Source organism: Chiloscyllium plagiosum, unplaced genomic scaffold (assembly GCF_037043375.1).
Source record: "Chiloscyllium plagiosum isolate Xiang-an unplaced genomic scaffold, Cpla_swu_hap1 HiC_scaffold_13, whole genome shotgun sequence".
Classification (NCBI taxonomy): Eukaryota; Metazoa; Chordata; class Chondrichthyes; order Orectolobiformes; family Hemiscylliidae; genus Chiloscyllium; species Chiloscyllium plagiosum.
In genome coordinates this window covers 41,753,747-41,771,443 of record NW_028270151.1, presented here as the reverse complement: position 1 = coordinate 41,771,443, position 17,697 = coordinate 41,753,747, and the positions used below count along the sequence as shown (strand labels likewise).

At 37.6% G+C, this 17,697-nt stretch overlaps 1 protein-coding gene across 1 annotated transcript in view; it reads right to left on the bottom strand.

Moving 5' to 3' along the window:
* dis3l2 (DIS3 like 3'-5' exoribonuclease 2) overlaps nt 1-17,697 on the bottom strand; it is a 299,652-nt gene that overhangs the window by 161,076 nt on the left and 120,879 nt on the right. Inside the window, exon 12 of the mRNA XM_043702288.2 lies at nt 4,706-4,818. Within this exon, the coding sequence (XP_043558223.2) occupies nt 4,706-4,818 (113 nt within the window). The remainder of the gene's footprint in view (nt 1-4,705; nt 4,819-17,697) is intronic.

The following is a 17,697-nucleotide window of genomic DNA, read 5'->3' as shown; positions in this document are numbered from 1 at the left end:
TGGTGATGTCATTTCCTGAGGTGATAACTCACAGTACAGCAAACAGCCAATAGGGAACTTCAAATCAGCGTCCACAGGAAAACAACACATACGGACCAAATACTGAACTACAGAAGCGATGAATCCCAACACCCACAAATGAAGCTGCATTAGAACATTATTTCAATGAGCCACCACATACCGCAGCACAGAGGAACTACAAAGAGCAGAGGAAAATAATCTATACAGCGTATTAAAAAAAAATGGGTACCCAATGAACACAGTCTGTCGATTTCTCAGCAACAAGCCCAAACAAGCAGACAAAACGCATCCGGAAACCCTAGCCACTCTCCCCTACTTCATAGACATCTCAAAAATGACTTCCAGACTACTCAGATCTCCTGGCATCATGGTAGCCCACAAACCCAAAAACACACTAAAACAGCTGCTAATGAACTTGAAAGACCCTATATGGACAACAAGCAAAACGAACGTCATTTACAAAATATTTTGCAAGAACTGTAACAATCACTACATTGGACAAACAGGAAAAAAACCGACCACCAGAATATATGAACATCGACTAGCCACAAAAAGACAGGACCCACTCTCACTAGTATCCTTACATTCAGATGAGGAAAGACACCACTTTAACTGGGCAACACATCCATTGTAGGACAAGCCAAACAGAGACACACATGAGAATTCCTAGAAACATGGCATTCCAACCAGAACTCTATCAACAAACACATTGACTTGGACTCTATTTACCACCCTCTGAGAAAATAACAGGGAATGACATCACCAACCCAACGAAACTGAAACACATAAATAGAAAGCAGATCACTAATACCAGTGCTTCACCGGAGGCTCACTGATGTTACCTAGTATGGTGATGAAACGTCTGAAAACAAACCTTCCAGCTCAGTGAGCAAACTTACACCAAAAGAATTTACTTGTTAAAGAGAGTGTGCAGTAAAGATTCAGCAGACTGAGAACAGCAGTTAGAATATTCTGAGAGACGAGATGGGGCCTATACCCTCTTGAGATTAGATGGATCAGAAATGATTTCATTGAAGTATACAAACTTCTTACAGGTTTTAATAAGCTGGATAGCAAGGGTGTTTCCCCTGACTGGGGTGTCTAGAATAATGAGTAGGCCAATTAGGACTGAGCTAACAAGTAATTTCTTCACCCAGAGGAGGTTAAATCTTTGGAATGCTCTTCCCCATAGAGGTATGCAGGCTTCATTGTTGAGTGTATTCAGGGAGAGATTGTTAGGTTTCTAGATATCAAGGGATATGAGGATTGCGGGTGAATATTGCACTGAGGTAGAAATTCAGCCAAAATTTACTTGAATGTAGAGCAGGGATAAGCAGCCAACTGTCCTAGCCCTGCTCCTATTTCCTCAGTGCCAGCAAGGAGACAAAGTTTTAAAAACATCAAGCTGTTGATTAAGTGACATGAAAATAATGATATATTTGTTCATTTTTTGAACAGACATTGTTCAATAGCATTGGCAGTCAAGTTTCACCAATTTGGCAAATCGTTTCATCTCTCAAGGCATCAAACTCTAAACCTCTCAGAGAATGTAAATTCTACAAATTAAATGAATTGAAATGATTAATGTTTTATAATTAATAATTTTATAGTTTATAATTATAAGATTTTCATATTTTTATAGTGAGCTCCAAAGAGCATTTCTGTTAAAACCAAAAGTTCAATTCTATGTTGCAATCAATTTCTGGTTAATTGAACAGTTAACAGAAGAGGTAATTTTGATGATCAATTAGCTATTGAAAACATAATCAAATGTTATCAGTTATCAAAAAATCTGCCCTTTTCAGTCATTGATTATGGGATGAAGCAATTCCAAAGTGAAATACATGTAATGATGCATTATTCATTTAGTTAGAAACCTTATCTACCCAATTGCTCCTTCTCTATAAATACTTGTCAACAGAGAAACTAGACTTCTTTGCTGCACTTTTCTCTTTAATTGAACTTAAAGTATGATTAAATTAATTTTTATTTTAAATGATTTTTTTTCTAATTAGAAGTGGCTCTCATTAAGACAAGAATTCAACACAAATTTGGTTTATACTGGGAAATTAATTAGAAAAGAGTGTTGAGGAGTGAACATAGGGGAATATTTTGGCAACAACAATCACACCATAGTAAGATAAATATTGCCAACAGCGTAAATAAGACAAAAATTAGAGTAATAAATTGAAGAAAAATTATTTTAAGGAGATGCAAATAGACTTAAGAAAATAAGCTGAAGACATTTATTGACAAAAAAGTAGATAAACAGTGAGAGACAGTTAAAATGGTGAACAGAGTGTAGGATAAATATATCCAATTGAAAAGTTTAAATTATGTATACAAAGCACAATATTTGTAATATAAACATGTTTATAACAAAGGGAGTGATGAACTCATTAACTTAACATCAGTGATAAAAATGAGAAAGATCCTTAATCAATTGTTCACAGATATTACAAATCTATCTAGAGACTGAAAAGGTAATACAGAGTGGTCGGTTCATAGAGTCATAGAGATGTACAGCATGGAAACAGACCCTTCAGTCCAACTTGTCCATGCCGGCCAGATATCCCAACCCAATCTAGTCCCACATGCCAGTACCTGGCCCATATCCCTCCAAACCCTTTCTATTCATATACCCATCCATATGCATTTTAATTGTCAGATTCGAATGTATAAGTCATATTTAATCATCCTCAATGAATTATTTGAAATAACTTTTTGATGAAAGGTAGTTACTCTGACTGGCAAGGGTGAGAAATGTTGAGCCACAAAGACTGATGCTGAGTCTACTGCTGTTCACTACTTACATAAACAATTTTGATACGCGAATCAAAAGTATGATTTCAAAGTTTGTAGATGACTTTCAATTGGGAGATGTAGTTAATTTGGAAAAGGATTGTAACAAAATACTGGAAGGCATGAATAAACTCGCAGAACAGTGTGCAACTGTCAAGTTAACTTCAATGTAGCTAAGTAGGTAGTACACTTTGTTAGAATAAGACGCCACATAATTCATGAAATATAACTGTAAATGGAGTACAGGAATAGAATATTACAGGTTCAGAGACCACTAAAAATAGTGATGTAGGATAATCAATCCCTAAATAAAAAATACAAAACAGTGGGATTTACTTCTATAGGTGAAATACATTAAAGTTAAATAGGAGTTTGGCTAGACTACATGGGTTACAGTGAATAGTTCTGCTCTTCATCCTATAAATAGGGTACAGAAACATAGCAAGGGTGAAAACCAGATTTATTGGCTGTCCATCATCAAGTAGTTTCAACAAAGACAGAGACCATTGTATCCACACTCGCTCCTCGTAAGAGGAGTTTGGCTATTTTCACTTGCCCTTTATCCAGAATCCTGTAACTTTGTTTCTCTTTTGATACCCATCAATTCACTGTTGAACCCCAAGATTTAATTCACATCCATTCTCAGGCAGATCCCCAGCATATTCTGCAGAAAAAGGTTTTGCCTCATTTTCCCATTGAGCAATATATCAGCACCCACTGGTTCTGGGCCCCACCAAAGAGAACAGTCTTTCTTCATTTAGTTTCCTCTCAACATTCTCTAAGGAGAATAAACCCAGCTTTGCCAATCAATCCACTGGGTGAAGGACTTCATCTTTAGGAGCATACTTATAAGGGACCCCTATTGCTTTTCTAACTTGTTCTACCATCTTTAACGTTTTGCTTCCAATATACTTGAACCAAATGTTTTTACACCCTGTGGAAATGGGTCCTTAATTATTTTACTCTATTGTGGTCCATGTCCTTTCCACACCTAATCTAAACTCTATGCTAAAGAATCACTAGTCTTTAAATATTACCCAATAACACTTGATCCATTTGACCTATCTTAACTAATCAGAACTATATCCATCGATGCCTCCTTTCATGTTGGGTTTAAAACATACTGACAAAATTCTCCTTAATATCTCCCCCTCTCTGCCCTTTATACAATCAATATATCAATTTATATCAGAATAATTGAAGTCCTGCCTTAATTCCACTCTATATTTTTGCCCCTTTCTATAATCATAATACAAGATAGTCACTAAAAAATCCAAATCAGGAGAAACCTGTTTGCCCAGAGAATAAGTAGAATGTAGAACTCACTACCAAAGGAGTAGTTGGAGTAAAAGTAATGGATGCTTATGAGAGTTAACTACCTAAAGCATACGAAAGAGAGAGGAATATGAGGATGTATTAATTCCATTAAAAAAAGAGACATGGAGAAGGCTTAAGTGGTTGTAAATACTTTATGGAGTACAGAAAAAATTAGTTTCAATCATTTGAGTACAATTTGACACATGGTATTCTGAACAGTTTTAAGTAGAAAACCCTCAACACTGCAAACCTCTCACGTATATGTAAACTGAAAATGATTAATAATTCAAAATTTTAATAACTTATTTTTATTCAAGCAGTGTAAGCTATGTGTTTGTAAGTTCCGTTTACTTACCTGTATCATTCACAGTAAAAGAGTGCACACTTAAATGTTCAGGAACTGAATTTATCCATCAGCTGATAAACTCATTTGTAGGGTATGTTTAAGAGATTAACCTATCTGTACTTTTGTTACAATGCACTCCTAATTTTTAAAACCGGTTTTAGATAACTATTAACTATTTCTCTACACTGATCATCATTGGTTTAACTTCACATTCCTTACCTTCTGAACCAAGTAGACGCTGGTTGCCCTCTTACTGGCCATCGTATCAAGAGCAGTCCCTTCATGAACAAAGTAACTCACATCTGCAATATGCACTCCAACTTCAAAGTTTCCTTTTGAATAAATTATGACAAATATCATCAATGAGTATACAATCTATATGCACAGAGTATTGCTGAACCAGATGTGTTTTTGTGACAATTGACAAAAGTTACACGATCGCAGTTAGACAGATTTTAACTTCCAGATTTTATCGAATACAAAGTTCACAATCAGCCATGGTATTCAAACCCATATCCTCTGAACATTTGTCTACCTCTCTAGATTTCTAGTCTAGTAATATTACCATTACAGTACTCCTCCCCATGATATAACAAAACGTAACAAAAGCATGCTTAAGTGTTTCAAACAAAAATGTGACACATTGTGGAGCTTGAGAATATAATGGAGAATATAGAGTTAGAATTTTACTTCAGATTTATACAGGTATGGGGTGTGAACCAATCTGGTTCAGCCTCAGATATAGATTAGGAGAGGAGTGAAAACATAATCAAAGAACTAACACTGAACCAATGATTAGATTAGATTAGATTCCCTACAGCGTGGAAACAGGCCCTTTGGCCCAACTAGTCCACACTGACCCTCCGAAGAGTACCCACCCAGGCCCATTTCCCTCTGACTAATGCAGCTAACACGATGGGCAATGGTGCATGGCCAATTCACCTGACCTTATCATCTTTGGACTGTGGGAGGAAACCAGAGCACCCAGAGGAAACCCACACAGACACAGGAGAATGTGCGAACTCCACACAGACAGTTGCCCGAGGCTGGAATTGAACCTCGGACCCTGGTTCTGTGAGGCAGCAGTGCTAACTGCTGAGCCACCGTGCCGCCGATTGAGAAAGCTTTTAATCATTCCTAATATCAAAGATGTTGGTTTTAAGAAGTGTTTAAAAGGAGAGAAGAGATGAGAAACAGAGCTTCAGTACCTCCAATCATCTTGAAACAGAATCAGAGAATTGTTACAGTGCAGAAGAGCCTTTTAGATTATACCTTCAAAGTGTTTGTCTCATTTTACGCACATTTTGTGTGCACTGGCCCTCTGCGTTTTCAATTACGTTGTGGATTTCATAATATTCCTGGTTGCTGACACCCCTTGTTATGATCCCAACAAATGTTTTTACAGACAAGTCATATCCCAGACTGAAACTTGGCTTGAAGTATCATATTTTGATTTGTTTTGGTTTTAACAAAGTGGTCTCTCACTGAAATATTAGTGTGCAATGCTGCAGATTTTGCTTTAACAATAAAACTGAAATTTATTAAAAGAAATGAAAATTAAAATAAATACATTAAATCATCTACTTATAATACAAATTCAAAGATTTTTTAAACACATAAGGAGGAGAATCCTATTCATCCCAAAACACTCATTTTTAGTTTGGAAAAAGGACAATTTTTGTATGCTGACTCAAAATACACTCCTGGTACAGTACCCAAAAATATTACTAATACTCATACCAGAGTCCCTGTATTTAATGTATTGGCAAGTTTAGTCTCGTGACTTCAACTCCAACTTAATATATTGCCGTTTCTTCACGAGCACGGAGTCAAACTCCTAATGGCATTGTGGATCAATCGACAGCACATCAACTGCAACAGTTCAAAAAGGCTGCTCACCACCACCTTTTCAAGAGCAACTAGGAACATCAGTAAGTGCTGGCGGCTAGCAATGCCCATGTCCCATGAATTTCAAAAGGCTTCTGCAATTCCATTGCCTCTCAAATCCTAATAACAAGATTCAACTCTTTGACCTCCCAGCGACTGACAGTGTCAATTTCAATTCAATCTATTCCTGTTTTACAGTTATGTTGTCCAGCTGCAGCCTGGTTCTCTAAAAGCTAGTGATAAAGCTCATCACATTATTCTTATAAACCAACACTGAAGGATGGACAATTAATGCTACTTTGCACATGACACCCAAATACTATAACTGAATGAATAAAGAAGAGATTTCTAGCTGGTCTGCCCGGAGATGTTCCCACTCAACTCCAAACACACAGAAATATAAATCTATATATATAAAAATTTCTTGCATAATACACGGGAAAAAAATGATACTGCCTTTACTTCTGGAGATCCATGTGATGTATTTTTAGGATTCATTGCTTTGAATAAATACAAGTATCATCCATAAATGATATTTAGAACTCTTGATTATTCATAATATGAAACAAACATTTTGAAGATTTAAGTAATTTACATGCCAGTTTTCTACCATTAATTTTGCTTTGGACTCCTGGCACATTAATTCCAAATGAGGAAAAATACAAACCAGAATATCAGAATGAGAAGTTTATTTCTAAATTACATTCAAACCTTTGATGCAACTTGCACAACATTGCCAAGTTTAATAAGCCCAACAAGTTACTTTCCACTCATTTTATGGAACCAATATAAATGTTCTGGAAACTAAGTAGAAGAAAAATATTCTTCAGTTCCCTCAACCAAAATGTAGTTGTAAAATTTGAAAACTGAATTTTGTAAGATCAAATTGGAAGGAAAGGTTTTGTTTTGACATTTTGCTTAAAAGCTTTGATAGTTGAATTACAATTTAAAATAAGATTTTATATTTACATGCGCTTTTCATGACTACCAGACATCTCAAATCACTTTATAGTTAAAGTAGTACTTTTTGAAGTGTACTCACAGCTGTAACATAGGAATCACAGGAGCCAATTTGTGCCCTGTAAACACCCACAAATTCAAAAATGCGATAATGATCTGATAATCTGTTTCCTTTGAGTTAACTTAGGAAGAAATGTTGGCCAAGGCGACCAAGATTATTCTCGTACTCTTCTTTGAATTAGAGCTGAGAGATCATTTACTTTCAGCTAAGCAGATAAATGGGGGCTTGGTTTAACACCAGAAAAAATAGATGATGCTTCTGACGTAGGGTTCATCCTTAATACTTCATAGAAATGTCAGCCATGATTTAGTGCTGAATACAGAAAGTGAAAATTAATTGAAGAATGCAGAGCAACAGGTGCTCAGTTTAATTCAAAGGTACAACATTATTTCATATTGCAACACAAAGTAGATGAGCCAACATTAAGCATATATTCTTGAGCTGAAATTATTTTTGTTACTAATATGGCAAAGTTTTCTGAATTATATCATAATGGTCTCAACCACCAATATTACTTCAAAATACAAAGCTCTAGTCAAACTGGCTAATAACCCCAGCCACAGGACATAATTTACTCATTAAAAAAATTATTTCAGTCAGAACTTCTGCTACTGTTTCCATGATTTCTTTCTAAAGCACAGTTGCCCACCATCAGAGTTACATATTTATGTAAGTGTGTATATATATTATATATCATTTATACATCCTTTGGATGCTCTTTAATAATTCAGCTACTATCATGGTAAGGCTAACATGCCTGTAGGTCCCTTCATTATCTCATATGTTTTGAGATAATGTCCAATCCACAAGCATAATACTAGTTTCTTAGGATTTACCCATCACTCAAGCCATCTGTTGGAACATATGAAAGCTTGAACCTGTCAAATTTTTAGATCATGTACTTCATAAGTACTTGAAGACGTAATAGAAATTCGACAATACAGTATAGCCGCTTCGGCTGTTGATGTTGTGCTGATTTTGTTTCCTACTCTAAGATCAAACAAACTTACATACCTTCAATTTACTATCATGCATTGGCCTATCCAAGAGTCAGACCTTAAGTGTCTCTAATGTATCTGACTTTACCATCATTGTTGGCAGTGCTCTCCATGCACTCACCACTCTCAGTGTAAAGAACCAACCTCTGACATTTTTCCTGAACCTTCCTCCAATCACCTTTAAAATTATGCCCCATTGTGACTGTAATTTCTGCTCTGGGAAAATGTCTCTGACTATTCACTCTATATCAAAGCCCTTGGCTTCTTCCACCATGTTCCAAATTTACAGAGGTTGTAAGTTAGTTTGGCCAAATGAACTGCAATTCCCATGGGATGTATGAACTCATGGATACATCATGTATTTCAGAAAAATACATCTACAGGAAGTATCACAGGTTTAACAAGCTTAAGCTCCAGGTTTAGAGTTTGAGTCACTACTGTGCATCCACGAAGCAGAGAACTACATGGATAGCATGTTGAGGGATGTGGTCACATCACAGCTTTAAAGCATACAGAAAAAGGAGTGAAGCTGCAAAAGCACAACAAGTCAGACAGCATCCAAGAAGCAGTAAAGTCAACATTTTGGCTCAAAACATTCACTTTCCATCTCCTCGGATGCTGTCAAACCCACTATACTTTTCCAGCTTCACATCTATTGACTCTGGCTTCCAGCATTTGATCCTTACTGTTTCCCAGACAGAAGAGGAATTGGTCACCGCTAGGCAGTCTATGAAAACTAGATGGCTATTGCAGGAAACCTCTGAATCTATCTTGTTTCCTAATCATCACTCATTTTGTAAATTAGCGAGGGCAATTGTTCCTTAGGAGAGTGCAAGCAGAGCTAAGTTAGTGGCACAATGAAAGGCTCAGCTAAACTAAGGGTGAAGGGGAAGAGAAGAGGAGCAATAGGGATATGGGATTCCATCGCCAAGAGATCAGACAGGCATTTCTGCAGCAATTGATGTGACTCCCAGGACAGTATGCTGCCTCCCTGGTGCCATCTTAAAGGGTACAACAGAATGACTGCAGACATTTTTCTAACAGAGGGTGATCAGCCAGAGGTTGTGGTCCACATTGATAGCAATGACAGGGAGGACTGCAGATAATGTTTGGAAAACAGACTTTAGGTAAGAGTTTGAAAGATAAGGTCTCCATAGCAGTAATCTCTCCAGTCCCATATGCTAGTGAGCACAGCACAGGAGAATAGAACAACTGAAAAGCTGGTGTCGGAGAGTGGGCAGACTTCTGGGGTATTGGGACCAGTTCTGGGAAAGGTGGTACCGGGATAAACCAAGTGGCAAATGCAGATAGACAGATGGCAGCTCATTATCATTAATGGAAATTTGGCTCAACGAGAGGCAAGCCTGTCAGCTCTATGTCTACAAGTTTTCAGGTAAGATAGAGGTGGTGATAAAAAGATGAGGTGCAGCTTTATTGACCAATCAATTACAGCTGTGAAGAGCTATGATATACTAAAATGAAGAATCAAATGTGTTAATGTGAGTCGAGCTCATGACAAAAAAAGGGATAGTCACATTGTTAGGTATATATTACAAATATCTGAAAAGTGGGAGATGGTTAGAGGAGCGAATATGTAGGGAAATTTCTGAGTTTAGTAACAATAGAGTAATAATAGTTAACTATAATTATATAAATATTGCTCATATTATTATTATTATAATAAATGGAGGGACTGTTACCCCTTACACCTTCATAAAATCTCCCCCTTTCAGAAAGTAATGAACCATCATAATGAAAAGATGGCTTCATTTTTTTCTATTCTTTAAACACATTACCCTAACATAATGATAACTTTAATCTAAGTTCACCTTAACTTCTTCACATTTAACGTTATATATGTATAGAACATTAAATAAATACAAATCTCATCTAAACTTTATTAGTTAACTCCACGATAACGCATTTGCGATTACATTCTTATGATCCATAACATGTACAATTTTTTTAAGTAAAAGTTCGTAACATAAGACTCCAACAAAATAGCCTCATATGTTTGTCTTTAAAATGTTGTAAGAATGTAAGCAGATTGTGAACTGTGTACACAACCGTCTCCGACACATTTTAATGTCTATGTCACGAACAATGTTGTAAGGCCAATAGTTCTTTTTCGATCGTGGAGTATTTCTTCAAGTGGATGTTGATCTTCTTCGAAAAGTAGCCAACTGGCAGTGCAATCCCATCCTCATCTTCCTGTAGGAGTACAGCTCCAACTCCTATGTCACTCACATCGATGGCGACTTTAAAAAGTTTTAAAACGTTTGCCGTAGTTAAAGCTGGTTTGGTGGTTAATATGGCTTTCAAGTGGTTGACTGCCTCCTTGCATTGTTCTATCCACTGAAACTTTGTGTTCTTCTTCAGCAAATTGGTTAACGATGCCACTACACTGCTGAAGTTTGGAACAAACTTCCGATAGAATCCACTGAGTCCTAAGAACTGAAACAACTCTTTTTTTTGAGGTTGGTAGTGGAAATTCCTCGATGCCTTCACCTCTGCATTCCTTGGGGTTAACCTTCTATGACCAATGTTATGTCCCAAGAACATCACCTCTGCTTTCGCAATTCAGTTTTATTTAAGTTTATCACCAGTTTTGCTTCTCGTAGCTATTCAAAGAGCTCTGCCAATTGTACCATGTGATCTTTCCAGGACTTACTAAAGATTACTACACCGTCCAAATAGACTGCACAATTTGTTAACCCAGCCACAATTCTGTTCATGAGTTTTGGAATGTGGTAGGTGCATTCTTCATTCCACAGGGCATCACTTTAAATTGATATAGCCCATTTGGGGTTAAAAATGCAGAAATTTCTTTCGCCGTCTTGGATAAAGGTACCTGCCAGTAACCACACATTAAGTCCAACTTGGTGATGAACTGGCTTATCCGACTTTCTCGATACACTCCTCCAATCTAGGAATTGGATTTGAGTCCGATTTTGTAACAGCATTAACTTTTCGATAATCCACGCAGAATCGTTGAGAACTGTCCGGTTTGGGAACTAAGATGATGTGCGAACTCCACTCACTCTGGCTTGGTTCAATTATGTTCTTGTCGAGCATGGCTTCCACCACCTCCATCTGGACCTGTCTAGCTTTGAAAGGATTAAGCCGATAGGAATGTTGTTTTATCGGAGCAGTATTCCCATGTACTTCATGTACAATAGCATTAGTCTTCCCCATCTGATTCTTACATATGTCCTTATACTGCAGTAACAAATGTTTCAACTGCATTCTGTATGCTACTGGCAACACAATCTGGTGCACTTGGGCTCATTTCTCCTCGGCACTAATCTGCCATGGCCTCCATTTCCCCCTCAAGATTTTATCTTTCAGATAATAAACCTCTGGAATATTCTCTGCCTCCTTTTCAGAGCACGCATCCACATATATAACTTTTATTGTCTTGTTGCAAGTCTCTTAGCCTTTCAGGAGTAAACATTTCTGTCTGACCCTCTGCCTGTTTAGGTTTCTCATGCACCATTATGTCAAACAGGGTATCCACTAACTGAACCTCAACTCCTTCAACTTTCTCTTTACTTTTCGCTTCGTGCAGTGACTTATGATAGTGAGATCTGGTTAGCACACAGTCTGGGAAAATACCAGGATATTTCTGTTTTAACTCCTCAGTTTATTAGTCATCCCTAGGCTTCTCCACCTTGGATCCTGCCAGATTATTCCCGAAAACAAACTGAATTCATGGAACTGATACTTTGTCAATCACTCCCGCTGTAACTTCCCCAGTCTTGAGTTGGCACTCCAACCTAATCTTCCATAGGGGAACACTAAATTTCTGTCCATCTATTCCACAAATTACCACACTCTCTGGTAACAAATCAGAAAGAGTGCATAATTGCTCATCCCTTGTTATAGCGACTGGTTAGATCCTGTACTTCTAAAAATTATAATGTTTTGTCCTTCTCCCCCTATTCTTTCTGAGTTAACTTTACCCACAGAGGCAAATTCCTTGACGAGATCAGGTACTAACTCCATATCCAGCCCCTGCCTAGGCTGTGCACTCTCCTGCAACTCCTCAGCTCTTCTTGAAGTCTCCTTTACTACCTTCACCAATGCCACTGGCTTAGCTCCTTTTACCATATCTTATCCCACAGTCCCTTTCTTTAATGACCAGCATTGTGACTATACATGTCCCACCTTCTAGCAGTGAAAATAGTTTATCCCAGTACCCTTCTGAAACCACCAACACTGTAATTTTCTATGTCCCAGTCCATTACAGTGAAAACACCTGAGGCCTTTCACCTCCTGTTCACCCTCTTGGGCTTCTTTTTTATCCTGTGCTAAATTCTACCCTTGGTTTTGTAGTGTGGGATCACCACTTCTCCCAACTTGTATCCCTCACAGGACGAAATTCTGGCTAAAAGGTTGTCTTGTGCACCAACATGTATTCATCTGCAAATTCTGCTGCCCTTCGCACTTCCTGACTTTCTGTTCCGCCACGTGAATTCTTACCATTTCTGGAAGTGAGTTTTTAAACTCCTCCAGCAAAACAACCTCTCGTAGGCCTCAAAGGTCTTGCCTATTTTTAAGACCATGCACCCATTGATCAAAATGACTGTGTTTAATTCTTTTGAATCAACATAAGTCTGATCTGGTTCCTTCTTTGTGTTTCTGAACTGTTGTCTGTATGCTTCTGGTGCCAATTCATAAGTACTTCAAATAACCTGCTTAACCTCTTCACAATCTCTTGACCCCTCATCTGACAGCGTGACAAATACCTCACTAGCTCTGCCTACCAATTTAGTCTGAACTAGCATCACCCATAAATCATTGGACCACTCCATCTGCCTAGCCAATTTTTCAAATGAGATAAAAAAAAAGGCTTCAACATCTTTTTCATCAAAATGTGGCAGAGTTTTGACATATTTGTATACAGAGGAACCTTGATTATCCAAACGAGATGGGCGGGCACTCTTTCCTTTGGATAATTGATTATTCGGTTAATTAATTCAATGCCTCTCCACTGGGGCTCGGAGTTTTCTGCAGTTTCCTTTTTCCTCGCTCTGCCTGCCTTGCTCCCTTGCTCTGACTTAGGGTTTGTTTCTGAGCAAAGACACACACTTGTGTGGTAGGGACCTACTGCATTGCTAAAGCCTCACTCCCTGCCCCCTTGAGTTCAATGGGATTCACACAGTGTGCACTTGTTAAGTCCACTCCCTGTTCAGCAGACTAGGCAGCAGCACACTATGCGCGAGCCCCCCCCACCTCACCTCCCTCCAGGGGCAGCTGGACTGTAAGACTGCTGCTGCCTTTGTGGGGTGAGTCTCAAAATAGCGTGCACGTGCGTGTACACACACACACACAGCCACACACACACAAACAGCCACACACACAACTTCTAACTGCAATTTTCTGACAGGTTCACCTTTGCCCTGTATAGGACAATTTTGGAGAGACTATCTGCAGAAGTGGGGTTTAGGGTACATCCTTATGTAGAACTCCAGGGAAAAAGTGTGGGAAGAGAGAGGGAGAGAGAAAGAGAGAGATAGAAAGGATAGGCGGTCAGTCATTTGAAGACGGTGCCTGGGCTCCTATTGATGTCCGGACAATTCTCAGCAGCATTTCAGTAAGTTGAGTTCATTTTTAGTCATTGTAAACAAAAGACGTGATTAGTGTTGAAACACCTCTTTGATATAATGATTCTATCAGGATCTTGAGATCCTCTTCAGATAATCCAAAATTCAGATAATTGATATTTGGATAATCGAGGTTCCTCTGTATATCACTACCTTCTCGTTTAATCTCCATCCTGTTAACTTTGCTGACGAAGTCCCAACTTCACACGTTCAAATACTCTCTTTTTGTCTCTCCCTTTCTTCTCTCTCTCTTTCTTCTCGCTCTCTCTCTTTGCTCAGCTAAGAACCTTCTCTCTCTTTTTCCTCTCTCTCTCCCTCTCTTTGTTTATCTTCTATCTCCATTTTCCTCAATTGTAATTTAAGTTTTTCTACCTCTTCTGCACTTGTCTGTTTCTCTGACACACCTAAGTATTTGAGGTAATTCCTGTACAATTTCAGCTTTACGTTCGTCTTTGGTTAAACCCAAATCTAACTTATTTGCTAATTCTAAAAGTATGGCCTTTTTCTTTCCTTCTAAACTTATGTAGAAAATTCGAGAATCATCTTCAAATCCCAGAAATTCTTTAGCAATTTTAAGAGCCATTTCTCTCACTTTTAATTTAATCAACCACAAGTCACCGAAATAAAACAAATGGTCTCACCTACGTTTTATTTAAAGATCTAGGACACTAACCTGCAGGTGTTTAAATTTACTGGGCTTTTTTGTACCCCAAATTTATTAAAATATGTCTAAATCTGTGCAAATCACAAATCCAATACCCAAACTGTTCAAATCATGGACAAAAGTGCCCCCAACCGATACCATTCAAATCCCGGACAAGCCCCAAACTGTTATGACACAGGGTAAAATCTCCTGCTTAAGTTAAACCAGCAACACAGAAAAGATTTATCCCATGCAATAATCTGTGAAAATCCGAGAGGTCAAGAACTATTTAAAGTAAAAATTAACAACTTCATTTCTTAAAGTATAACAAAGAATAATTAACTAACAACAATTTCAACTCCTTCCTCTCACCTATCTTTTACTTTCCCTTCTAAAATACTAGTCCGATAAAACCCCTGATTAAGATTTACTGAAAAATTCAAATTTTAAAAACCAGCCAGCTGTCGAATCTTCTCGTTATATCTTCCTCTATAGAGCTGCTCTCTAGGTCTATCTTGATGTTTTTCTCTGTGCAAATTTCTGGTTTTGACTGGCAGCCTATATCTGTTGGTCTTTTGCTAGCTGTTCAATTTTTCATTGTCTTATACCCCCAAAGCATTGGACTCCCAAAGCATTCGATTGTGTCATTGGCTTTTAATATTGTCAATGTACTAAATTCAAACTTGATTGGAGGTTGGTATTTTTTGGGGGTATAATTTAAACTGATTGGCCTAATTCAAATTTGTTTTTCTCTCCAGGCAACCAGCTACCCAAGCTGCTGGAGCAAAAGGTTACATTATTTCTTCTTCAGAACACTTGGTGCTGTCAGGTAGTTCTGCTAGCTTTTCACTCTCTTAAAGGTACAGTGCCCCTTACACCTTCATAATAGAGACCAATCGCCTTACATATGGGTAAGGAACCAGGGCCAGATGAATTGTACCCTTAGTTCTCAAAGGAAGGCAAGGAAGGAAGAGTGCAAGGATATGCATCCTATTGAAAGGACAGGCAGATAGGAAGGAAGAGTGGTGATAACTTAATTTCATTTCTTACTAATAAGGCAACAGGAAGAAGTGAATTAGAGATGAAGCTGAAGAATCTATATGGACAGAGATGAGTAACTGCATAGGAAAAAGACACTTATGGGAGTTATGTATAGACTGCCTAGCAATAAACAGGATGCAGGGAAGGAAGTAATCAGGAGATAGAACTCCTTCCTGATGAAGGGCTTATGTCCAAAACATCGACTCTCCTGCTCCCCGGATGCTGCCTGACCTGCTGTGCTTTTCCAGGACCACACTCGCAACTCTGATCTCCAGCATCTGCAGTCCTCACTTTCTCCTAGTTATTCCCAGCTTCCTATCAAGTTTGCTTTTGCTATATGATAGAATAGGCATGAGATAGAATCGGCATGCAAGAAAGGCAGTATTACAATACTCATAAGGGACTTCAAAATGCAGGTCGACCTGCATAATCAAGTTGGTAGCGGACCTCAAGAAGATGAGTATGTGGAATGTTTACAAGCTTTTTTGGAGCAGCTTGTGGAGAGGAAAGGGAAGTTGGAGATGGTATGATAGGTTGCAAGGACAAAGGATTCTGCTTTGAGTAGAGATATAATGACAAACTTTTGAATGACACAAGTATTTGAGGGGTACCAAAAGAAAGAGAGCTGTCTGCAATATATCAAACATGGAAGCCAGGAAAAGGTCAGTGGATAGCAGTTTAAGTGGAAATAAGAGGAAGGGAGCAGTGAGTGGATTCATAGGCAGATATCTTTCTCCAGACCCAGCCTGCTTAAAATATCTGAGGACAGAAATCCAAAAGTCTTAGATGTTGCTCCTTTAAACTCATTTAATTTTTCCAAATTATTTTTTGTTCTGTTTGATATTACATTTTGAACCTAAGACATCAATTTCTCGCCCCATAACTTCGCTAAATGAAGTAATTCACTTTAAAATATCAATTTACATAAGTACGTAAAACTATTTAAAATTCAACACCAATTAAATTCTGTGCACATCCAAGTCATTTAAAAGATGGTTATTTTAACATTCCTCTATTTTATCAGATTACTTGTCATATTTAAATAACTTTATTACATTCAAATAATTTCTATTTTTAAAATGATTAAAGAATTTATTTAAAACAAAATTAAATAAATAATCTTGAATTTTCAATTCTCACTTTAACCAAATTACTTATTTCATTTAATTTTAATATTTAGTAATGAATTCATGATTATGAGATAAAGATGTCATAGGACAGAGAATCATATATGACTGTTACCATAATACTCAAAATGAGTTACAGTGCAAAAGACAATAACGTCAGTAACTCCACAGAGACATCAGCTACACATTAATGATGGACTCTATCCTCTGACTCATTGTTGGCAATGTCACAGAAGGTGAACGAGTTTAATCATTGCACTGCTTCACAATTTCAGCAGCAGTACCACAGCCTCATGCCATGGAAATGGAACATTTCTTTTCTCCCCCAAAAACAATTTTTTTCCCCGATCTTTATTAGTTATAAATCACTGAACTATATTAATTTATAATATACATGCCAGGAAATAATAGTGCAGTCAAGGAAAGGTCGGTTAAGACGCCTTCGATCTATACACACCCAGTCATAAAGTAGTGTGGTCTTTTTACAGATGTGTCTAGCCTGCTGTGCATTTTTTGCATTGTGTGTTTTTGTTTTCAGATTAACAGCAGTTGCACTATATCCTTCTTACCTTTTTGACAATTTAAGCATCCTCCAATGAGGATTCTTTCAAGCCAACTTTTATGAAAGATTAAAATGTATGCAACATATGAATGATCTTTCATACTTGTAATATGCATTAAAAATTATTTATAAATGTTCAAAATCATTATATGCATCCAGTTACTTACTATAAAATAGAATATTCTGGAGATGACAGGCAAATAGTAATTTTATTTCCAGAAGAATGAATGACACATTTGGAGTTTTTTCACCTGCAAGCTGTACGCTTGGATTTTAGAAAGTAATGATGGCAAAACCATCAATATTCACTGTCATTACCACACTGA